Source organism: Watersipora subatra, chromosome 10, assembly GCF_963576615.1.
Source record: "Watersipora subatra chromosome 10, tzWatSuba1.1, whole genome shotgun sequence".
In the NCBI taxonomy this organism is placed as follows: domain Eukaryota; kingdom Metazoa; phylum Bryozoa; class Gymnolaemata; order Cheilostomatida; family Watersiporidae; genus Watersipora; species Watersipora subatra.
This window is the reverse complement of record NC_088717.1, coordinates 4,026,915-4,051,228: the sequence shown is the minus strand read 5'-3', so window position 1 is coordinate 4,051,228 and position 24,314 is coordinate 4,026,915. Positions and strand designations below refer to the sequence as shown.

General features: G+C 38.9%; 4 protein-coding genes across 4 annotated transcripts; 3 read left to right on the top strand and 1 right to left on the bottom strand.

Moving 5' to 3' along the window:
- Positions 1 to 686: 686 nt before the first annotated feature.
- LOC137406383 (thiamine-triphosphatase-like) lies at positions 687 to 23,828 on the bottom strand. The gene is made up of 5 exons (XM_068092959.1): positions 23,764 to 23,828; positions 8,217 to 8,448; positions 3,352 to 3,516; positions 1,732 to 1,839; positions 687 to 1,353 (listed from the first exon to the last, which is right to left on the bottom strand). The coding sequence occupies exons 2-5, from the start codon at positions 8,374 to 8,376 to the stop codon at positions 1,166 to 1,168; spliced, it is 621 nt and encodes a 206-aa protein (XP_067949060.1). The 5' UTR covers positions 8,377 to 8,448; positions 23,764 to 23,828; the 3' UTR covers positions 687 to 1,165.
- On the top strand, positions 15,632 to 17,268 carry LOC137406264 (uncharacterized). Its single transcript, XM_068092803.1, has 4 exons — positions 15,632 to 15,685; positions 16,175 to 16,354; positions 16,481 to 16,675; positions 16,768 to 17,268. Exons 1-4 carry the CDS (start codon positions 15,632 to 15,634, stop codon positions 17,266 to 17,268), a joined length of 930 nt encoding a protein of 309 aa, XP_067948904.1.
- Positions 18,011 to 20,348, top strand: LOC137406263 (uncharacterized). The gene is made up of 2 exons (XM_068092801.1): positions 18,011 to 18,096; positions 19,625 to 20,348. The coding sequence occupies exons 1-2, from the start codon at positions 18,011 to 18,013 to the stop codon at positions 20,346 to 20,348; spliced, it is 810 nt and encodes a 269-aa protein (XP_067948902.1).
- LOC137406261 (uncharacterized) lies at positions 22,701 to 23,069 on the top strand. Its single transcript, XM_068092800.1, has one exon. The coding sequence runs from the start codon at positions 22,701 to 22,703 to the stop codon at positions 23,067 to 23,069; it is 369 nt and encodes a 122-aa protein (XP_067948901.1).
- Positions 23,829 to 24,314: the final 486 nt, after the last annotated feature.

Genomic DNA, 24,314 nt, shown 5'->3' with positions numbered 1-24,314 from the left:
GCTATTGCTACCAAGTTTTCATTAACTATCAATGCTCTATTTCTAGTGAGTTTTTATTGATAATTGATTTTCTCTTGAGTTTCTATTACCTTGTGATCAACCTTTGCCATCTCATACAAATTTTATATGCTAATAAATAGAAAATTGCCTGGTAAATACAGTTCAGCATGACCGAAGCTGTGTAGTAATGTTTTAGAGTATAATTTCTAACTAAAAGACATTTTGTTATTGTCTAAACTCATTTATCAGCATAATATAGTAGCCATATATAATAGTCAGTGTTGTGTAATGATAACATGGATGAACTTATTCTAGCTACCAAAATACTTTTTATATTTTCAATTTAGGTAAGTAGAAACTAAGACATCCCCTAAAACATAATAATCTCTAGTCATTATAATTCGATGAGAACACATAAAACTGAAAAATAAACATTTAAAAAGAACAATATATTTTAACGATAATTTAATGGAATAATCTATGGCCAACCTAGATAAAACCTGACATTTCAACATAAAGGAGGCTACAGACCAGCTATGCTACTATAGTTCATGAGGTAAATGTATTCAGTAGAACTATTAACAATTAGAATAGCCTGGCACCACGCAAGTCTTAGCTGATAATGAGACGAAGCCTTCAGATTTACCAATGAATTTACAAACCAACAAAAAACAAATATGTTGATTTTAACTAGTATGTTTATTGACAAAACAATGATATTGACACATGAAACTATTACAGTTTATTCATTTAAAGCAATGGTAATAGATGTATGTACTATTATAATATAATAAAACATTTATAACTTCTTGTACAAGTGTAAGCGTATAACTTGACAGTATTTAGAAACTTGATACCAGCATAAAATTATGGCTACGTAACCACTAAAAAATTTAAACATAAAAAAACTTAAACAAAACAATTTTTATGTTGGTCACCAATGAATTGATTTCTTTAGACAGTTGATGTCTCAAGGAAAGCTCGTTTATAGAGCTTCCTAAATCAATAAAGTAAACATTAATTTCATTTCTTACTTTTAGGCAGATTTGCAACAAGAAATATCCTACAGTTGAAAAATACAAGTAACAAAATCATAAAATCTGTTCAGAAAACTTTAAGCTGGACATAGCAAAGCTAGAAACAATGCTTGGAAAGTATATAAAACTTAAAACTTAAGTTTTGAGCGAATCTTGTCCAGTAATGGTGAATTAAATTTGGCTAAATAGTGCATAGTCTTACCTTCAGCCCTACCGACCGTCTGCACTCGAAGGTCTGCAATTGCTCTTTCCACCTCTTCCACACCTTGTTGTTGTGTTTCAGGAGTAAGCGAGATTACCTCAACTTCTCCAATATCTATAAACACAATTTTTAATATTGAGCTATCTCTCTCTTTAGAAGACTAGGGAATGGTACATAATAACATGAAAAAATCAACGACACGATCTTTCCTTCCGTAATTTTTTAGTTTAGCCTAGTTTTACATCGCACTACAACAAAGTAAGAACGTAACAGAAGAAATGATGTGAATAGTTGTCACGGTTAGTAACTCCTCTACAAAAAACCGTATATTGTCTGAGAATTGATATTGAAGACCTTTGCCTCAATTAAGGTGTTACAATGACCGACACATAGAACTGCGCTATTCTTCATATCTATTGCAGTTAGGTGAAGTAGGACAAGTAAAAACTGAAATGAGGCCAAAAAGGGTGAACCGATATTGAATAGACTCACTGTATCCATAGTTAGTCTCATCAAGAACTATGGATATATTGTCTCCGAGTCTGTACTCTTTCCGGTATGTTGTCAGCTCCATAAATGGCACAAGTTCTTCAAGAGACTCTACAAACAGTAAGATTTATGATAAACTTACTGATAAAATACTAGTTTACTGTTAAGCATAAACTACATAAAGTAAATACCACGTGGTACACAGACAGCCTAACAGATGTTTGAGTGCAACAATGGGAGTGATAACTTGTCGTGGCATATGAAGGGTAAGTTAGCCAAGAGAAAGAAATTACATTTTCATAAAGATAGAATGGGGACCTTGAGAACGTGTTTGAAAGTAGTGCAAGATCAAGTAACATAATATAAAAATACATAATACAGTGTAAAATAATACAATACATGAAATAAAAAAATACAGTATCACACACTTCATTGTATTATAATATAAAAGGATAAAGAATTAACAAATTATGACATAATACAATCTTTATTATAATAAAGGCCATGTCCATCCAGCTGAAGCCAGCTTCGGAGATTAGAAAAAAATTCTGCAGCAGGGAATTGAGCGCCAGTATTCAGCATAGCAGTCAGGACCTGTGTCACTCAACCACCTTCTTCCATTGCGGAATAATTTTGCAGGTACTCCCTATACATAATGATATTTCATGGTGGGCAAGAATGCTCATGCAATAGCATAATATATAATATAGTATGAAGCAACCTAATGCAAAATAATGTAATACGAGATAACATAATATAACACAGCAGAGTGTAATATATCAAAACATAATAAGAAGAAAAAACCCAATATAAGATAACATTCATGAAACATGATATAATATAATGTAAAACTCTATAGCATTAGAAAATTATAATCAAAACTTTTACTTAAAGCTAATACCATAGGTGTAATAAAATCATAACTAAAATGAGTTAGGCAAAATTTCCGGCCCAATATAGAAAAAACCTAACAAACTTGCATAGTATTGCACCTCACTAATAGGCATTATGATAGGTGTTGAAAATATTTTTAGAGACCTCCGTGCCATTGGACACAACTTCTTCAACTAAGAAACACTCACATTATAACCCAACATGAGTAATAACCTCTTCTCATAATTTAATTAAAGGAACCCAAACTTAAAGGAACTTAAGCTTACCATTCATATTTTCACTCTACTTATCTTTTGCTCTTTCCACCCTTTTCAGGGCACCAACTCAAGTTTATCTTTTTCAGAACTGAATAAATCTTTACATATGCTATAAGCGTATCTCTTCTTAGTTTAAATTAATTGATGTAAACTGACAAATCTCTAAAGTAATGGTTATACAAGCAGCTACAGCTGTGAGTATTACCATCTTTTCTTACATAAATGACATACGTAACTCAGCTGGAATTTCATCAATAACCTTCCTAGGGTAAACCACTGAGCTGCTTATTGACAAAAACATCTTAGATAGTAGATTAAATAACCACCAGCCTTCGGATTGTAAAACATAAAATTTCAAATTTATACTTCAAACATGAAGTTTCCCCTCAAAATATAAAAATAACCAGGTACAGATTCTAGATTCAGTTTAGACAGTGTCAATGTTGATAGAAGGAGCTACAGATTTCCTTACTTGGCATTTTAGAGTTAGAGAGTGAATGAGCAAGCTGTTTAAAGACAAGTTGCTCGATGAGACATTTGTCCGCTGTTTCCTGGTACTGATCAACATCAGACCCCATCTTGTTTTGAGGTGGGTACTTCAGCTCATAATTACCATTTCTTCTTCTGAGCCACATGTCTATACAAAAAAAACACACTGCAAGAGCGAAGAAAAAACTAACATACAGTGGATGACATATAAACAGATGATGGTAATTGACAATAAGCTATTACAAACCAGTCTAATTAAGTGTTAAAATATCATAAGGAAAAATTGATCACTGCTACTAGCTTTAAATATTTTTGGGAATGAATCATGCAATATGAATAAATATTAAAGGTCGACTTGCAACAAAATTCACAGTACAGTTATTTGGTATGAAAAGATTCACCATGGCTTAATCTGCTGTGTTGTAGGTGCAAAATATGTGGAAATGTGATTACAAGCTCTTAAAAGCTCAAAAACAAACAGTTAATCGCAGCCATCACGAAAGGTCTGTAGATTAGGATCTCTTTCCAAAACGGCTCAATAGTGAGGCGCAGGAACATAAACTTATCTTTCAGCCTTTTCCTTCGGAGGGTGGGCTACTCAAACTAAGATGTTTTATAGTCAGAAATTTATGCTGAATTCAATTATAATGTTTCTACACCTATGTGTTTGCACATTTCTGAGCTAGAGAGCACTTTCGAAATGAGAGGGGGCAACTCCAAGTTTGGTTGGAAAACCTTACATATCAGACAAAGAAAACTATTTTATAATCTCAAAAATTAATAAATGCTTTTATTTGAGATTAAGTGAGTCAATTCTCAGCATTCCTTAACCCATGCCAAGAATGCAGCAAGACCACTTGTTTCACTGTCTTGATTAGTCTGTGAATGAAACCCTAGTCAGAGTGACTAAACTTCAATATGAGACAGCCAAACAGTATTCAAACAGATGGTCGATATTAGAAAAAGAGAGCATTCAATGTGAAATTGCTCAAAAAGTGCTAAGCACTGAGAACTTCGATGAGAGTTCAGACTTGTTGTCATTATGCCTGTTATAAAAAGTATTGTAACAAACTCGTTATGGAAAGAGCAGGGAAAATACATGAGAAGAGACAGAAAGAATGTGATACAGCAGAAGAGATGAGATCAGATATTTATAGCTTTACAAATTCATGATGATTACTCCATGATGGTACATTGGTGGGAGAAAAAGACAACATTTTCATTTTTGTCTGCACATTTTGTGAGCAGCAAAATTAACTCTTTGCAGTTTACATGACGTGTTATAGCCTACAATTTGGACATAAATTTATAGATAAATTACATGTATGATCCTTCCTTGGTTTTTTGCATATGACCACACAAACTACGCTAGATATGGCATGCTGTACTGAGATGACTAATCTGAAAGTATGGCGTAGCAAGGTGTATGAGGCTCTTATGAAGAAAGGGTATTTTACTTATCAATCACGACATCACTATCCATTCAGCTCTATCGCTTGTGATCAATCTACTGAGCAAACAGTTAAAAGAGACTCAAAGTCTCACGGTGGAATCATAGGGTTTATCAAGAATCATCGGCCTCTCAATGCTGGACTCTATCTCACCCAGAACGAACAGCTGTACATACAGACATGAGGTAGATGCTAGTGCTTGGTTATTTGGATGCAGCAAGTTATGAGATGCATGAAAAGGCATGGAAGGCTGATGAAAAAATGAGGGAAGTCATGAAAGACTCATAACAGCAAGAATAAATCCGTTTTCGTTTCAAACCACCAAGCTAGTACATATTACCAGTGGTGCAAAAGCCTCCATTGAAGTGAAGCAGGATCTTGAAATGGCAAATGTGATAGGAGAGAAACAGCTTTCAGAATTTGTCCAGAGGAGGTTAAGCATCCAAGAGATTGATTTCAATGCATCCATCAAGTCAAACAAGCTCAAAACCTTTCCCACATTACCATCAGCTAAGAAAAAATGAAAAGAAAAAGTCCTAAAGTGTTCGCACAGACTGTTTGAGAATTTGTTAGTGATCAGCCAACAGCGTAACTTGGATTTGAGAAAAGTGTTATCATTCTCTCTTGGCAACATCAGCTGGTCCCTGGCTAAATCTGATGGCTCTATATTGAAGACTGCCAAGTCGGCTCTGATGGCTGCTGTTGACAAAGATTTTGATGATCAACCATCAATCTATGTTAATCAGGATCAGCTACCAGTCTTTGACGCTGTTGTGGTTGATGCTATGGCCAAAATTCAGACCCTGAAAGCTCCTCCAACTTTTGGCATGGTTGCAAGTCAGCGTTTGCAACGGATAGTTAGTATTGCAAATGTATATCACACATGTCGTGTGGAATTTGTTTGTGACACATACCCTGATATCAGCATTCAAGGAGGTGAGAGAAGTCATAGAAGTGTGAAAGGAAGGCAGAAGGTTGCTGTGTTTTGTCCGAACTTCTGAATTTTTAGCAGATGGCTCAAACAAGACTGCTTTAGTAAAATTTTTAAAGGATACATGGAGGAAGTCAACTGTGAAGCAGAAACTAGATCTTGTAACAGCTTTTTCTCAAGAATGCCACATGAACAGCTATGACCTTGATAGATCAATCGGTGTAAACCAAATAGATAGTTTGACACCAGACCACGAGGAAGCAGATACGCGCATGTTATCACATATCGCAAAGATAATGGAAGACAAACCCAGCTCAAAAGTTCTAGTCAAGTGCCAGGACACAGATGTTTTCCTAAGCTGTCTATCTCTAGTGAATGAGCTGCCATCACAAAAACTCATTTACTGCTGTGGTAAGAAGCAGTTGAGATATGTAAACAGGCTGTCTGTCTACTGTCCTCACATCCGAATGATGCAAAGCACTGCTCGGGCTCCATGCTCTAAGTGGATATGACAGTGTAAGCGCATTCTATTCCAACAGGAAGATAACTTTCTTCAAGCTGCTAAAGAACAATCTTGAATTCTGTAACACACTGAAATCATTGGGAACAGATTTTGAAGTTGATGGTGCAATAAGATAATCTGTTGAGACATTCATATGCAGATTATATGGTGAAGAGACTAATTCCATCAATGAAGCAAGGTATAAGATCTGCTCACCGTCTCGGACATCACAACCAAACCTACCACCCCCACTATCAGGCCGCGATATGGTGAAGAGCCAAGCAAATAATCATCAATGCCCCATCCCCCAGCAACATGGATGGTTTATGGAAGATGGAGAGCTTAAAGCTAGATGGATAACACAACAATCAGCACCTCATGATGTGCTCGTGGACATGTTTTGTCGATACAAAACTGGGTGCCAGTCTCGTCGCTGTCAGTGCAACAATACAGATCTCAAGTGTACGGACATGTGCAGAAGCAGCTGCTGTAGCAATAGAAATAAAGAGGATGGAGATGAAAGATACAGAAGACTCAAATGACTGCTAATTAGAAGGTTAGCATTTGAGTGGTATTGTAACCAAGGTGCACTTCATGTTTGATTAGAATACATATGTGTCACACCGTATAAAAGACTGACTAATTGCGATTTCACTTGCATAATAAAGTAAACGGTTCAACATAATAAGCATTAATGATGAATATATGTATACTAAAATGTTATATATGCATGGTCTGAGTCTTTAAAAATACTTTTCATTTTTTGTTTCGCAGATCTGTAATGATATAAGAGTTGCGGAATAACAAGGACAAGCTGTAAAGCTGCCACAATATCAACCAAAATGGGAACACATAATATTAAATAGTACAGTTCTAATATTATAATAATTAAAGAATAAATTTTTTAATTATATCAGAATTGATTCCAACTTAGGTTATTGCTAATTATTTAGTATTTATATGCCATTTTCATTATTACATTGTTGGTAGAAGCACATGAAACATTACAGACATTTATTTAATTAAAATAATATATTAATTAAATTGCTCAAAAATGAACAATCTGAGAGGTGTAGAAATCAGATATTTGAAATCAGCTCAAAATTCTGATCTAGATGCCACTCTTATCACATAGCCCACCTCCAAAAGGAATAAATCACTCTTTTTGACAGCTTTTTGATGCCCTCCTGCTCTACTACAAATGGGATGTAGCTGAACAAGATGGCTTCTGTTTACACTTTCACACAACTTCATTCAACGAAATCTTTTATCAAATATACTTCTCGCATTCAATAAAACCTTGTCTATTGTTCTTACGCGTCTATTTCATCATCATTGTAACGCTGTCATTTTGAGCACTAATATCTCAAAACCCACCGTAAAATACCTTCAATTTTTCAACCTTAGCTCGAAGGAATGCATGTCATTCTTTGATAAACATGACAAGCCTGTTGGTTACTTGTGATAGCAGAAAAATACTGCGGAAACTAATCGCCCTGTTTGGTAGGAAGTATGGGTCACATGATCAGATTACAATTAGACGATTAGACCAAGCCGAAAAAACTGTAAAGTAGTGAGTGGAGCATCTATATTTGATACGGGCTTTAGTGTTTGTCATAAACTAGCGCTACAAGAAGTTTTATATTGATTCTTTTATTGACTTTTCATTTCCCGTGATAACATCACGTGTCAAAACAATAACCAAATTGCTTGAGGCGTCGCAGGAATAAATTGATTCTAACCTACGGCGTTTTCGTGATGGCGATGATTAACTGTTCGTTTTTGAACTTTTAAGAGCTTGTAATCATATTTTCATATATTTTGTACCTACAACACAGCAAAGTAAGACATGGCAAATTTATTGATACCAAATAACTATAACGTGAATTTTGTTGCAAGTCTACCTTCAATTTTGGAATCTGCTAGCCCATATAAGCGTCAATCAGACAAAGTATGGAGAAAACCTGAAAGAACGAGGCAGTTGCTCGCTGTGTCCAAATAGACATCACAGAGCTTCAACTCCTTAACCTTGACAGCTTTTAAAGAGTCTAATCTAGCTTCAATGTCATCAGGAATAAGGAAGTTTTGCTCAATCTCGAGCGGAACTTGATGTTCGTAGTCCATTACAAACTGTCAGAGCCAGTGAAACCTCAGATGGAACGAAAGGCTTATGAGATTAGCCAAGAGAGATTAATCCTACAAGTATTTACACAGATAACAGTGATAGGCGGTGGCCTGCTATAATATGCCTTAATAATTATGAGACATTTAGTTATAGCATACTTCTGAATTAATAGCCAAGGTGATTGTGACACTAACTAAAATGGGGACTCCCATTCCCAAAAAAAGGCCCAGTCTGTAACACAAGTTGGGCCTTTTTTTGGGAATGGGATTACCTGTAAGCTTACCTTGAACATGTTATTTACGGTAAGCTTCATCAACGAATACCTCAGCATCCTTTCTATTCTACCTTATATGCTCACCATCGGTACTATGATTGTTCATCACACCACTAGAGCGAACAAATGGCTAAGCCAATTGAGTTGTCAAATAATTAGTTGAAAATTCATGTGGAGTGGGGTGTGCAACGGCAGACGATTGCCGGGGCTGGGGCTAAGGGGACCCATCATGAGTGGCAAGTGATGCTGAGGCCTAAAAGCTGGCTTGGTTCTTCAGAGCTTCTAGGGACTCAAATAGGCCTCACCGGGTCTCTCCAATGAGAGACTGCTGGTCCTTGACTTGAACAGAAAAAAATAGCTGGCCGACCATTGACCGGTAGGACAGACAGACTAGCCTCAAGCAAGCAGAGATGAAGACAGACCTGTGACCAAGCCGGTAGATTAAGGAGCAAACCACAATCGAGCTGGCAGATAAAAGACCGACCTCCTACCAAGCCGGCTCTAGAAGGACCAACTTTTTACCAAGTCTGCCTTCTTGGCAGAGAGTGAAGCTTATCAATATGCATCATTTAAAAGGAGCCTAGATGAGCCAAGCAAGCCAGAAAATAGGGAAAATCCATTCCTTGCAGTTAACTATATGCACACTCTTGACAATTTATCAATTTTGAGAAATATATACAGTAGACGCTCCTATACTATAAATAATCCGTTCCAGGAACATTTAGTTGTAGGGAACTTATGTTAGAAGAACACCAAAATACATGTAAATTGCCTAATCCGTTCCAAGATCTTTCCAGACTCATCCTTTTGGTTCATGCAAAAAATAAAAACTTAACTTAACTTTTTTAATTTGTGGGCTGTACCGTAACTGCAAAATTATTGGTTTGCATCAACAACTTTCTCCTTTTTATGATCAATCTGACTGGTTTACAATAAGTTGATAGGAACTGCACACTTTCGACTCTCATTTACAACGATTTGCTTATTTTTCTAAACGGCAAAGTCTATTCTGCAAAGTAAAGCTAATAACAAATATTTTGTATGTCTACAATAAGGCAGAACAACCAAATATTTTTACCATAAAAAGCAGTTCTACCTGTTCGCCGTCTATTACTATCCATGAGTCAAAACTAGGATAAAGATAATTTTTGACGATACTCCAACTCATGACAACAAGACTAGAAGACTGAGGCTGTAATACCTACATTTGCCAATCACCCTTGTATTCATGAACCATTGCGCAGCTATCCTATTCGCCTTTTCGTCAACACAGTTAACGATCAATTACGACGAACTAGAATGTCGCGAAAGTTGTATATAATAAAAAGTATGCAAATCGCACGGCATTATTTCTTCTGGAAGTACGTCGAAATAAACTAACATTCAAATCGATTTTGAAAACTCACTCGACGTGACACTTTACGTTATATGGAAATTTTTACGTAGTAAGAAGTAAAAACTTCACATAATTTTTTTACGCTATCTGGAATTTACGTTATAGGAGATATACCGTACAGGATGAATTTATTCGCGGAGTTATATTTCGCGAAAATTGTATTTTTATGCATATTCGCGGATGATTTTATTCGCGGCTGAAAACTGCCACTCTCTAGGAAAAGTTAACTCTATTACGTCTAGCAATAGAGTTAACCTTACGCATGCGCGGCTGCGCGCATTGCGCGTTTCGTTTTCTATTTAGCTTACAACTACGGGTGGATCGTACAAAGCTATAAATTCTTTGTTGCGTTCAGAGGTTTTCACGAATATTCACAGATTTGGAGGCCTTTGATGAACCAACAATTTGTGGTAAGTAATGAGTTTTTCACATTTACTAAATTAGTTGAATCTTACTTTGGTTCTTCGGTAAAACGCAATATTCATGTTTTTCATCCCTACCAATTCATTATTTGTTTTAGTGTGAGAGAGAGATTTTTCATCATACACGGAAGAACAATGATTGCAAGGGTGGTGTATGTCACGAATCATTCAGGGAAGTCTGGAAATTCAGATAGAAGTGACCGCAGCTACTTACGAGGAGAATATATCTGATTTAAAAAAAAGAGCTAAAACGCCTTTACGAGCACAAATCTTTGGCCAGCCGGCAGAACTTTGCAATAGTAAGCTACGAGGAGAGTTCTGATGATAACTTCCTTACCAGCCATGTAGTAGCAAGAGAATCGCCTTTAACATCTACTCAAGACAGTGACAGCGATGTAGAGCTGCTATTACCAAAATAACTAGTCAGAGAGCGCCATTACACACTAGTATTCACTTATCAAGAGTATCAGTTTAATTTTATTGCTCTAGACAACCGCAATATAGACTAAACTATTTATATTTACTCCATTCATCGTTTGTAAAATTTTATTTGTACACTCAAGTTTGTAATAAATTATAATATATCTATACATGAAATAAAAAATATAATTTAATCATGTTTGCTGCAGCGATATCAAGGAGTTGTTGTCAATGAAGGGGGTCTAGCTTGACTGGTTGCTTCTCTGCCAATATTCCTGCCTTGATGAATATTACTACTTGTCTCTAGTTTTCGTAATCGGAGTAGGTTGTTTTATTCTCAATCTGCAGTAAACACAAAAAAGAAAAAAATCTTAACAAGTGTCAAGGAAGTACAAAAACAATAGCTGAAGTATTTGATGAAAGCGATCAGTTTTTAAACAAAAGAATTAACTAATGCAGTTAATAATGGAAAAACGTATCTGCACTGCACATCAAATACATACCATAATGTCCAGATCAGAATCATGATCGTCCTCAACTTCGGTATTCGAGATTGATAGAGTTGATTTCAATGTAAAAAGACTAGGAGAGCTTTTTTGCGATGATGAAGCCATGCCGAACTACTTATAAAAACCTTGAATAATTTTGTAAAGTTTGCTGCAATGGCAATAAAACTCGAACCCCGGCGAGGATTTTAAAGACGTTTTGGAACTCGGCTACGTTTAGTACTTCTGTCTAGTGGCTATTTTCGCTATGACGCCGTTCTGCCTATCTTGTGACAACCTGGAATAATTTTGTAAATAAATGTGATGCATTGGCAATGGTGTTAGCTCAAAGTCTAGGCAATGATTTTAAAAATGTTTTGGAACTCACCTACGTTTAGTAGTTATATTAAAAACTAGCCTAGCGACTAGTTTTCAATTTGATGCAGTAGTTATTCTCTCTTGTGATAAAAAATAGAACTAATTATTCACGGAATTTAATAATTCGCGGAGTTGACTGTTCGCGAAATCGCGAATTTTTATATCCATCGGATATTTTCATCCTGTACGGTATTATTTTATATACTCAAGGTGATGTAGTTTTTTGTTAGGTAGTAAGGAGGGGGAGAGGGCGCAATGGATTCTATTACACTGGTGGCAGCAGTGTGAATCCCTGGCTCCACACAAACTCACAGACCCTGTATGAACTAGCTGAGGCTACCCTAGTAGTGATAAAGGGAGAGACCCCGGGAGAATGAGTCAGGACGCAGCGGATTCTTATACACTAGTAGTGATACAGGGAGACCCAAAGAGAACGAGCCAGGATGCAGCGGATTAAAACGTGCATCAAATTAATAAGATGATCAGAGGCACCCAACTTGACTGGGTCGAACTATTGAGAGAATTAGTAGAATGTCATTGCGGATTGCATTTTATGATTATTATTTCCGCATATCACTGTTTTGTATGCGTGTCGCGTATACTACTAATATACTAGCGAGCATGCACATGGCCTTTTTCTGGATTGGCCATGTCCGAAAAAGACACCCAAATAAATACTAAAAAGTAATGGTCAACTCTACCCTGCGTGTGTGGCCTAGAACACTCGACCTCACTTTTCATATCATAATCATACAAACTTAGCCAAAATTGTTCCGTCTTTATGACAATATTACTAGTTATAATCTAACAACTTCGTATAAACAATGATTATAACACCGGATACATAACGGATCCAGCTGTTGCCTCTAATAAAATTGAATTCGCCCGAGTAGGTAGAGGGCGAATTCAACTATTGGTTGTGTGGTAACTGTGTCTCTTACTTTGTGACTATTTAAAGGTTGACTTGCAACAAAATTCACACTACAGTTATTTGGTATCAAAAGATTCACCATGCCTTACTCTGCTGTGTTGTAGGTGCAAAAAAAGTAGAAATGTGATTACAAGCCTTTAAAAACTCAAAAATGAGCAGTTAATCGCAGCAATCATGAGATCGCCGTAGATTAGAATCAGTTTATTCTTCTGACGTAGTCAATCCATTTGGTTGTTTTGACACGTGATGTTCTCACATGAATTGAAAGGCCAATAAAAGGCTCAATATAAAACTTTTTGTAGAACTAGTTTATGACAAACACTTCGGGTTCTACCAAAAAGCCCGTATCAAATATAGATGCTCGATACTTTACAATATCGTTTCAGCCTGGTCTAATCATCTAGTCATAATCTGATCATGTGACCCATACTTCCTGCCAAAAATCACGAATAATTTTTCCAGCATTTTTCAACTATCACAGGTGACCAACAGGCTTGTCATGTTTATCAGAGGATGATATACATTCCTTGGAGCTAAGATCAAAAAATTAAACATATTTTTAGAGTAAGTTTTAAAATATCAGTGCTCAAAATGACAGCATTACAACGAAGATGAAATAGACTAGTAACTACAATAGACATGGTTTTATTGAAGGCGTGAAGTAAATTTGTGAAAATATTTCGGCTAATGAGGTTGCATGAACGTTTAAACATATTCCATCATGTTTAACTACGTCGCCTTTGAGCCATTTTGGAAAGAGATTCTAATCTATGGCAGTTTCGTGGTGGCTGTGGTGTATAGTTACGTAACCGGACATACAGGAACAGGCGAGTGAATGGAGGACGAGCGGAAACCCGGGGAAGACAAAGCTTACTGGATACCAGACGATAGAGATGCCCCGATTCTACTTTCACCAGCCGATTGAGATACCGATCCGTTACACCGATTCTTAATGAAAAATAATTCGGTTCAGATGTTATGTTTGAGAGGGTCAAATTTAATTCTATGAAGCAAGGAGAGTTGTCAATCCATCAGTTTACCGTGAAGCGTCAAAAGCAAGCAGACAATTGTGATTATGATCCGGTAAAGGGTGAGCTAATTCCCGATAGAATTGTGGTAGGTGTATGCGATGTGAGATTGAAGGACTACCTAATTGATTAAGAGGTTCCTCCGTTAGCAAAGCGCATCCATAAGGCTAAGCAATTTGTGAACACTCATGGGCAAGCAGCATCCATGCTGACATATGCAGATGAAAATATGGATGCAGTGTATGGAGGCAAGAAGGAAAGACCAAAGTTCCCCAACCACGACAACCCGTGTGAATTGTGTGGAAAAACTGTTCATAGAAATGGTAAGTGCCCAGCAGTCGGATTGGTATGCAAAAAGTGTGGTGAAAAGGGTCATTGAGCTAAAGCGAAAGCATGCCAAGGAAAACGGAAATCTTCTGTTCATGAGGTAGGCTCCAGAGAAGAGAACTCACAGCCGGACGAGGAAGGTCTCTGTCTAGCAGAAGACTTATGACTAGAATCAGAAGCTCTACATTCAATCACTGAAACTACCAAAGCATGGTATGGAACAGTAAGAGTAAATTGTCGGCCCGTCAAATTTAAAACAGACACTGGAGTGGCAGTAACAGCTTTGCCGTCATCAATGATTAAAATGGTAAATGTCAAGCCTGAGAAGTCAAGCAAAGTGCTCAGAACAGCGGGTAACCAGAAACTAAGGGTGACTGGGCAAGCCAAAGTTGCACTGAAAACAACAAAAAGGGTTGTTGAAGAAACAGTGTACTTTGTGGAAGATCTCGTCCTCCACTTCTGGGTAAGCCAGCAATCACAAAACTATAAATGCTGTCATTCACAGATGAAGTTGAAGTGGAAGCATGACAACAGAAGTTCCCTGAGCTGTTCACAGGTCTAGGTAAGATGCAAACGCAGATCAAGATCACCCTAAAGCAGGATCACACTCCATTTGCACAGGCAGTCCCCAGACAAGTTGGGGCGGCTAGACATCAACCACTCAAAGAAGAGCTGGAGCAAATGGAAAGAATGGGAGTGATAAAGAGGGTTGAGGTCCAACAGAGTGGTGTTCACTATGCATCGTAGTACCTAAGAGAAATGGGGAAATACGAGTGTGTATTGATTTCACAAGACTCAACCAGGCCATTATGCGAGAGAACCATCTGCTCCCAACAACGGAAGAGACACTAAGCATTCTGGGAAAGACAAAGCATTTCACGAAACTTGATGCCAATGGTGGGTATTGGCAAACGCTGCTGCATGAGAAGTCCCAGATACTGACCACATTCGTAACTCACTTTGGTCGATTTCTGTGTAAACGCTTGCCGTTTGGCATTTCCAGTGCTCAAGAGATTTACAACAGGGAGATTCAGAAGGTGCTGTTAGATTTACCAGGAGTAGTATGCCAAATAGATGATGTGCAGGTAATTGGCAACACGCAGGAAGAGCATGATAGCCGTGTTCGAACCGTTCTCAATAAGTTACGTGCAGCAGGGATTACTCTTAACCCGGACAAATGTGAGTTCAACGTGAGGAAAGTAACATTCTTAGGTCACCTTATAGATCAACAAGGTATTCACGCTGACCCTGAAAAGACAAGAGCGATCCTAGAATTTCCTGAGCTAACAGGAACTAAGCAGCTGAGGAGATTTATGGGAATGGTTAACTACTTGGGAAAGTTGTTTCCCTCTCTCGCTAATGATTCGACTCCTCTCCGCCTATTAATAGGGGAAGCAGAATTATTATGGGATCCACAGCAGAAGGAGTCTTTTTGGAGACTCAAGGAAAAAATTTCGTCTTTTCCTACTCTGATCCCCTGTGATATAGAAGCTGACTCTTTTCAGTACTGATGCTTCGTCATTTGGCTTGGGGGTTGCCCTTCTTCAGAAAATACAGGACAAATGGAGACCAGTGGCCTTTGCTTCACACACTATGACCGAGGCTAAAACTCGCTATGCCCAGATTAAAAAAAAGCTCTGGCCATATGTTGGGCCATAGAGAAATTCCACTACTATCTAGCTGGAAGGGAGTTCTGGATTGAGACAGATCATAACCCGTTGGTGCATGTACTGGGGGAAAAGGAGTTAGCCAAACTTCCCTTCAGAGTGTTGAGGTTCCATCTCAGGATGATGGGGTACTCGTAACGGATCGAGTACACACCAGGGAAAAAGCTTGTGCTTGCAGACACCCTTTCTCGGTCCCCTCTGTCTTCAGTGCCAGTCCAAGATGATGACTCTGAGAGCCTTGTGTCTGAACTAGTTTGCGCACTGCCTATTGCCAGAGGCAGAATGGCGAAACTCCTAGCAGCCACCGTAGATGATCTGTAAGCGAGCGGTCTCAAGGAGTACATTACGCGGGGATGGCCCGCCTACAAGAGGGTGAATCCTACAGTTCAAAAATTTTACACTGTTAAAGCGTATTTGACAATGATTGGTCGTTTGGTCTATTTTCATGAGCGAGTGTTTGTTTCGATAGCGGAGAGAGAGAATCCTCAAGGACATTCATGCGGGTAACCAGAGTGAAAGTAAACGTAAAAGGCGAGCTTGTGGGCTTGTATGGTGGCCTGGAGTGACAGCAAAGATAAGAGAGCTGGTAAAGGGTTGCCCGAAGTGTGAAGAGTTTAAACGGATACCGAAGGAGCCCATGCAGACTACGGTCTTGCCTGAAAGAGCTTGGTGGCGTTTGGCAGCCGATCTCTGTGAGAAAGATGATCAGTGTTGCCTAGTACTGTTTGATTACTTCAGTAAATAAATAGTAACTCAACCACTGGCCAACTCTCAGACGGAATCAATCTGCAGAGAGCTCGAGGACATATTCTGCATGCTCGGTATACCTCACACTTTCATGAGTGACAATGCGGCCCAGTTCAAGGGAAATGTGTTCAGTCAATTTCTAAGGAGATGGGACATTGAGCACATCACTTCATCGCCGAGGCATCCACAGAGCAATGGAGCGACAGAAAGAGCGATGGCAACGGTAAAGGGTTTTCTGAATAAAAACATGAATTTGCAAGCAGCCCTCTGCAGTTATAGAGACACGCACCTCGAAAAAAAAAATCTCCTACCCAGCCGTTAATAAACAGGGAGCTCGACTCCGCGGGGATATTCACGCACAAGCCTGTTGCTGAGAAGCGCATGCAGAAAAAAGAAATGGCTATAAGCTTGCGACAAAAAGTCAATTATAATGTCAGGCATGCAACCAGGGACCGCAGCCCATTTCAGACTCAACAGACTGTCAGAATTCAGGAGGACCCAAAGAAGCCAGCCAGGCAGGCTACTGTTATCGCAATGAATGGTAAAGAACTGTCGCTTCAGACTGAAAATGGGAGCATTCTTCACCGGAACCGATGTAAAGTGCATAAGATGGGCAGACCTCCAGACTTCCTGAAATACTTGCCGTCAGACAGTCTTTCGGGGTACTTGCTTTCAGACAACCGCCAGAGGTACTTGCTTCCAGACAGCCGCCAAAGGTACTTGCTTCCAGACAACCGCCAGAGGTATATGCCTCCAGACAGCCGCCAGAGGTATTGGCCTCCAGACCCCGATCGGGCCCTTCAGCCAACAGAATAACAACTAAAAGTGGCCGGTTGGTCAAAGCTCCAGATAAGCTGGACTTGTAAACTAAATATGGTAATGTCTTCATCACATTTCTGTTTATTTTTGTTTTTCTTGTCGCATCATGTGTTGGTGGCGCTAGCAAATCTCTGAGTCATGTACTTATGTGAACTATTTACAATCATTGATTATAGATGAAGGTAATTATTCTCGGAATTCATCTGTTCGCCAGTTAGAAAAGGAAGGATCGGATGTATATGTCAAAACGGCCTTAACTGGGAATCCCCTGTCACCAACTGTCCATCTCAGAATTTTTCACAAGAGACATGGTCGTTACGCCTACAAGCGTGCCCTCACTCTAGATGGGTTTCATTCTAATCAGACAGTGATAGCTGAACGGGCAGTAGAGTTTGGCTAAGTAATCAGTGAAACCCGACCTAATATTGCTAGTCTGAATCAGTAGACTTCAAACAATTTGTGTGAAATGTACATACGTTCCTTGTTTTGAGGCATTTTCCCGCTTTTAAAAAAAAGTAAAGAAAAAAGAAAAACAAAAGAAAGAAAAGGGGATAAACAAAAGGAGAAATCGGATACATTGTTGTTGTGGACTTGGTTTAATGCAGTTTGTTGCAGCCAAAAATACACATAGGTTATGGCAGGATGGTGTAACTGCACCAGTCGAGGTGACCTTGCATGGGACTTGGTGAGGTGTGGTGTATAGTTACGGAACCGGATATACAGGAACAGGCGAGCGGGAATGGAGGACGAGCGGGAACCCGGGGAAAACAAAGCTTACTGGATACCAGACGATACACCTTGGAACTCCATTGCACCAGACATGAGGTGAATACTCTCTACTCTCACTACTTCTACAATGGCTGCGATTAACTGTTCGTTTTTGAGCTTTCAAGAGCTTTTAATCACATTTCCACATACTTTGCACGTACAACACAACAGAGTAAGACATAGAGAATCTTTTGATACCAAAAGACTGTAATGTGAATTTTTTTGCTAGTCAACCTTTAACCTTTTGACCAGGTATAAGCCCTCCAGAAACAACCGAAACTTGTGTATTTATTTTCGAAAATTCAATAAAATCGATATTTTATGAATATGCATAGCTCAAATCTTAAATTTATTTATATGAACAAAGATTTTTGTACATAAACATTCATTTATATATCTACTACTAAAAAAATACAACCATGTGCACATGTCCCTGTATGCAATGCTTGAAAGCATTTTTTTTCAGTTGAGTCAAACGCTATAACTTAGCCGTGCGAGCCACCATAACGATCGTTTTCTCTGTATATTTCAAATATATTAAAAGTTCAAAAAGGTTACATCACTTCTATCATTTGAATTATTTTTATTCTGATCAGACAAAAAATCACTAATGATCGCAGGATCAAATAATCTTTTATTTTACCGTTTTGAAAGTCGAGCCGTTTTTGACTGGTTTTTCCCACTTTTATTCTTTTCTAAGGAGGCGCGATTTGTTTAAGCTTTTAGCACAAAGCAACGCCTCTCAGATAATCATTTCATATTGCAAATCATCGACTGATATCTTTTTGATGATATATAAAACTCACTAGTGTTCATATCCTTTGTTTAACGTTACTAGGCGACAATTTTATAAACGTCTACCGAAAGCGACATAGATGTCATTTCCCCAAGCAACCGGTAAACGACACTGGTCGTTTCCCCAGCCAAAGGGTTAAGAATCAACATTACAGACTCAATAGTGTTGTATAATCGTAATACTCTTTTGAAGATCAATAGCTATGTAGTACTGTTTCCTTATTCTCGTAATGCTATTATATAGCCGTATTGATATATCAGTCAGTTTCCGGCTGAATAAATGCTCACCAAAATATTCCTAAATTACATCTTTTGCATCAGCATGCTTAAACACAACAAATAGCAGCAACAAAAAAGAATGTAGCAGGTGAGATTCGATCAATATCAATTATTGTCACAAACACAAAAATAGAAATGCTAGATTACCACCCAGCACTTGCGCATAGTCTTTCTCAGAAGCAAAGACTGTTGGCTGTACATAACTAACTCATCTACTATTCTACTAACTCTATTATTATACTGAATGTCCTTGACCTTGTTATTATACATTGTTGTAACCTTGACCTGATTAAATAAAAGGAACTTCCTGTCTGAATACCTAACATGTTGGCAGTGTGTCCTTCTTTGCCTTCAGAACTATCTATTTAATCTTACTCTTAGCTGATTGCTAGTAGCAATCTATTGCCTATTCTTAGCTGACAATCATGTCTAAGTTTGAGGCACCACAAGGATTTGACTTTTCATCACCAGCATCGTTTCCATAATGGATAAAGCGATTTAAACTGTATAGGGTAGCTACTGGCTTGTTGGATAAGGACAGTGGTGTACAGATAGCAATCCTCCTATACACTATGGGTGGGGATGCTGAACAATTGTATGAAACATTTACATTTGCTGATGATAATGAGAAGAAGGATTTTTATATAGTTTCTAAGAAGCTTATGGATTACTTCAACCCAAAGCGGAACGTAATTTATCTTAGAAATATATTCCATACAAAAGCTCAGAGAGCAGACGAGAGCATTGAGGGCTTTATTAGGGATTTATACAAACTCAGTGAGCATTGCGAGTTTGCAGCAGAAAGATACAATACTATCAGAGACAGATTAGTCGTTGGACTGCTAGATAAAGAACTGTCTGCAAAGCTACAGCTGGAGGAAAACTTAGACCTTAGCAAGGCTATCTATATGTCTCGACACCATGAGCTAGTCAAAAGTGAGGTTGCCAAACAAGTAGAGATTGATTCAATTAGCAGATCATCTGCTAGCTGTGGCACCAGCCAGAAGAATAGCGACAGGCCGGCAGTAACAAAATTGTACGCCAACTACCAAGAAGCCATTAATTGTAATAACTGTGGCCTTAAACACAAGAGAAGACAATGCCCAGCATTCGGTAAACAATGTCACCATTGCCAACAGCCAAACCACTTTGCCAAAAAGTGCAGGAGTAGAGCCAGATTAACTCCGGCTGCTGCAGAGATTGTCGATCAGAATATGCCGGAAGGAGAGACTTAGTACCTAGATGCAGTGACACAAATACAGGACAACAGCAAGCCGTGGTTTGTGAGTATCCCTATAAACAACAAACATAAAGTTCAAGGTTGACACGGGTGCTAATGTCACCATATTATCCAAAAACATATATGACTTACTTATTGATAAACCTGTTCTATCTAAAGTCAATACTGAATTAGTCTGTTAATTCTGATGTAACTGTTTTTGGCTATTTTATATTGAACACTAAGTACAATGGTCATGAGTACTCACTCCAATGCTATGTAGCTGATTGTAGATCTAACCTTTTGTCTAGGAATGCGGTTAAGCATTTGGTGGTCATCAGCTCCGTGGTCGGTGCTGTCGGATGTGGCACGACTTTCACAGTTCGGCCTGGTGCGGCGTTGGGTAAGATTAAAGGGAAACCGGTAGCCATCAACCTCAAAAATAGCATAAAACCTACTTGCATCAACGCCCCACGTCGCATCCCCTTCCCAATGTTAGACAAAGTTGACAAAGAACTAAATAGAATGATCAGTCAGAACATCATTAAACCGGTAACACAACCCACTGAGTGGTGCTCCCCATAGTTCCTGTCCAGAAAAAAGTCTGGCGATGTACGACTCTGCGTAGACCTTAGGACTGTCAATCGTGCAGTAGTTAGGGAAAATTATCCAATGCCATTCTTCGAAGAACTGGCAGCCAAGTTTAGCAATGCAACAATATTTTCAACACTCGACGCCTGCAGCAGCTACCACCAAATAGCTTTCGATGAAGAATCAAGCCTGCTGACCACATTCATCACACACAGAGGCAGGTTTAGTTTCACACACCTACCATTTGGGATATCCAGCGCTAGCGAGTTGTTTCAGAGGACCATGGAAGGAATTCTATCAGGATGTGAAGAAGTTGTTGTCTATCAAGATGACATACTTATTTTTGGTCGCGACATGCAAGAACACGATCGGAGGCTAGAGGTAGTTTTGAAGCGAGTTGCAGAACATGGACTGGAACTAAACAACAACAAGTGCTCATACAGGCAATCTAAAGTCAAATTCCTGGCCATATGTTCGATGCTAGTGGCATCAAACCAGACCCATCCAAGCTTACAGCAATTGAGGCCTTTGGTCATCCCAAATATGTTCATACTCTGCGACGTTTCCTTGGCATGGTAAACTACATGCATCGAAACATCCCGAACCTCTCACAACTCGCCAGCCCACTAAACAAGCTGCTAAAGAACGACACTGTCTGGACCTGGGAACAACCACAAGAGGAGGCGATGAAAGTCATAATAGAATGTCTTAAAGCTTTTCCCGGCCTTAGATACTACGATAACAAACACCCAGTTTCTTTGTATGCAGATGCACTACTGATGGTTTAGGGGCAATGATCTGTCAAGAAGGTCGTTGTGTGTCATTTGCATTCAGCACTACTAATGAGACCGAAACAAACTATTCCAGCATAGAGTGTGAGCTCCTTGCGCTTGTTTGGGCTTGCGAAAAACTTGACCAATACTTGCGCGGCTTGGTGAAATTCGACCTGGTCACTGACCATTCCCCATTGGTCTCCATGATTAATGGAAAGGACCTGAACACAGTCCCACTTCGTTGCCAGCGTTTACTGATGCGTCTTATGCGATATAATCCAGTGGCAGGATATCTTCCAGGGGCACAGATGGTCGTTCTTGATAGTCTTTCTCGATCACCAGACCTTAGTGACGTGCCATACGTAAGACTGACTGAAGAAATGGAGCATCTCACCTCAATAAGAACAAATCTCCCCATATCTGACACTAGAATAAACAGCATCATCAGAGCTACACAAAAAGACAGCACCCTGGTAGAAGCGCTTCATTATACTCTAGATGGGTGGCCCAAATACAGCAAAGATGTTGTCCCAGCACTACACCCTCTATTTCATGTACGCTTCAACCTATTCGTTGCAGAAAACATACTTCTTTTTGAGAATAAAATTGTAATTCCAGAATCACTGAGGGAAGACATACTTGCCGCAATACATGAAGGTCATTGGGGGTTGGAAAAATGCAAATCTAGGGCAGCACGGGCGGTTTGGTGGCCAAGCATAAACAGTGATATTAAGTCCCACATAGCAGCATGTAAATTCTGTAACAAGCATAAGCCCGCCAATCAAAAAGAGCCCATGATTTTACAGAGCGTCCTGAGAGTAAATGGCAGACCATTGCAACAGACTTACTTGACTACAAGGGTTCAAAATACTTAGTAGTTGTAGAATTATACAGTCGTTACATTGAGATTATCCGCACCCAAAACACCACATCACATATTATAATCCAGAAGCTCAAGTCCATCTTTGCTCGTTGGGGAATCCCTATCAAACTAGTTAGTGACAATGGTCCTCTCTATAATAGTTATGAATTTGCCCAAGTTCATGACTGACCTTGGTATAGACCATGTGACTAGCAGCCCGTATTACTCCCAGTCTAATGGGGCTGCTGGGAGAGCCGTTCAAACAGCCAAAAAGATCTTGTCACAAGATGACCCAGCAGCTGCCTTAATGATATATAGATGCTCCAAGACCGTTACTGGATACAGCCCTAACGAGGAAATCTTAGGTGCCGACATTAGAACATCACTGCCCAGGCGTTTGATTAAACCTAGCGTGGATCCTGAAAGAGTCCTGGGAAATAACTTACCGGCCAAGATATCTGACAAGAGGTCTTACGATCAATCAGCTCTCGATCAACCTCTCAATCAGTAGACATCTGGCTCTCCTGTTGAAGTACGAACCAATGAGGAGTGGAGTGACCAGATCTATAATGTAATGTACCCAGATCATACATAGTTCAGAATCAACAAACTGGCCGCAGGTTTAGGGCGGAACAGGCGCCAACTTTTACCATCACAAACAGCTCAATCCAGCGATTCAACACCATCAGACCCCACTGCACAATGCTCTCCGCAACCACCAATGCCTAGTCAGCCAGCCAATCCAACATTACCTATAATTGACAACCCCAGCCTTACTGCTACCGGTCACAAACTTCAACCTGTCAATCATCAAGTTTTGCCTAGGCGTACTACCAGGGCCGATCGTGCGGTTAATCCTCCTCGTTGGTATTCGCCTTATTTGGTGACTATCATGTGCTTACTGATGTGTAGCATAATTTTTCTAAACTGATCAATATTGTAGTTTTTTTGTGTGTAAAAATTGTTTTTTTTTGTTTACATGCTCTTTTAACGCAGCTTATATTATTGTGTATTAGTTGCTTTGATGGGGAGGACGTTGGCTGTACATAACTAACTCATCTACTGACTATATTATTATACTGATTGTCCTTGACTTTGTTATTATACATTGTTGTAACCTCGACCTGATTGAATAAAAGGTATTTCCTGTCTGAATACTACCTAACAAAATATCATAGTAAAGAAACATCGCATACACGTCTTACCAGCCAGAAATCATCGACCAGACATCGCTATATCACACAATAGATTTACAACACATCGGTCCTAACTTACCTATGAGAAACTTTATAAATATAACCTTAGCGCCAAAGCGTACCACTGTGGGAACGAGGTAACAAAACAGTGGTTTCGGACATACGGATGGCAAGCTAAAGCTAGAAAAATTTAATTTATTTGACTCGCTACTTCAGGCTTCTGACGTTAGTATTACAAAAAGTACATATATCAGTGTTACGCGGTCTAAATGACTACGTTATCATTTAAAAGGACCATCGTTATTTCTAGAACATTGAAAGAAGGGTTTTCATGTCTGTAAACGAATATTTTTGTTTATGTTGTAAGCATTTGTATATAAATTAAAAAGTGCACAAAATGTAATGCAAAATTGGCTTTAAATCGTCCAAAGATGTACATGTAAACACAAATCGTGCGTGTATCCCGCTGTTTATCGCACTACTCGGTACATATCTTAGCGTAGTGCATACCTAATTGCATATCCGATGAGTAGTTTCGATTTGCAGAAACGCCTGTTTCG

Bases quoted from the DNA above. Each gene is read 5' to 3' on its own strand.
- LOC137406383 (XM_068092959.1), bottom strand. From the start codon at position 8,376: ATGGACTACGAACATCAAGTTCCGCTCGAGATTGAGCAAAACTTCCTT. The intron at 1,840-3,351 runs GTAAGGAAATCT...TACTGTTTGTAG, and splicing joins CTCTAACTCTAAAATGCCAA to AGTCTCTTGAAGAACTTGTG. The intron at 1,354-1,731 runs GTGAGTCTATTC...TTGTGTTTATAG, and splicing joins TGAGACTAACTATGGATACA to ATATTGGAGAAGTTGAGGTA.
- LOC137406264 (XM_068092803.1), top strand. From the start codon at position 15,632: ATGACCGAGGCTAAAACTCGCTATGCCCAGATTAAAAAAAAGCTCTGG. The intron at 15,686-16,174 runs GTTGGGCCATAG...TTGTTTCGATAG, and splicing joins AAAAAAAGCTCTGGCCATAT to CGGAGAGAGAGAATCCTCAA. The intron at 16,355-16,480 runs GTCTTGCCTGAA...GCCAACTCTCAG, and splicing joins AGGAGCCCATGCAGACTACG to ACGGAATCAATCTGCAGAGA.
- LOC137406263 (XM_068092801.1), top strand. From the start codon at position 18,011: ATGGAGGACGAGCGGGAACCCGGGGAAAACAAAGCTTACTGGATACCA. The intron at 18,097-19,624 runs GTGAATACTCTC...TAAACTGTATAG, and splicing joins TCCATTGCACCAGACATGAG to GGTAGCTACTGGCTTGTTGG.
- LOC137406261 (XM_068092800.1), top strand. From the start codon at position 22,701: ATGGTCCTCTCTATAATAGTTATGAATTTGCCCAAGTTCATGACTGAC.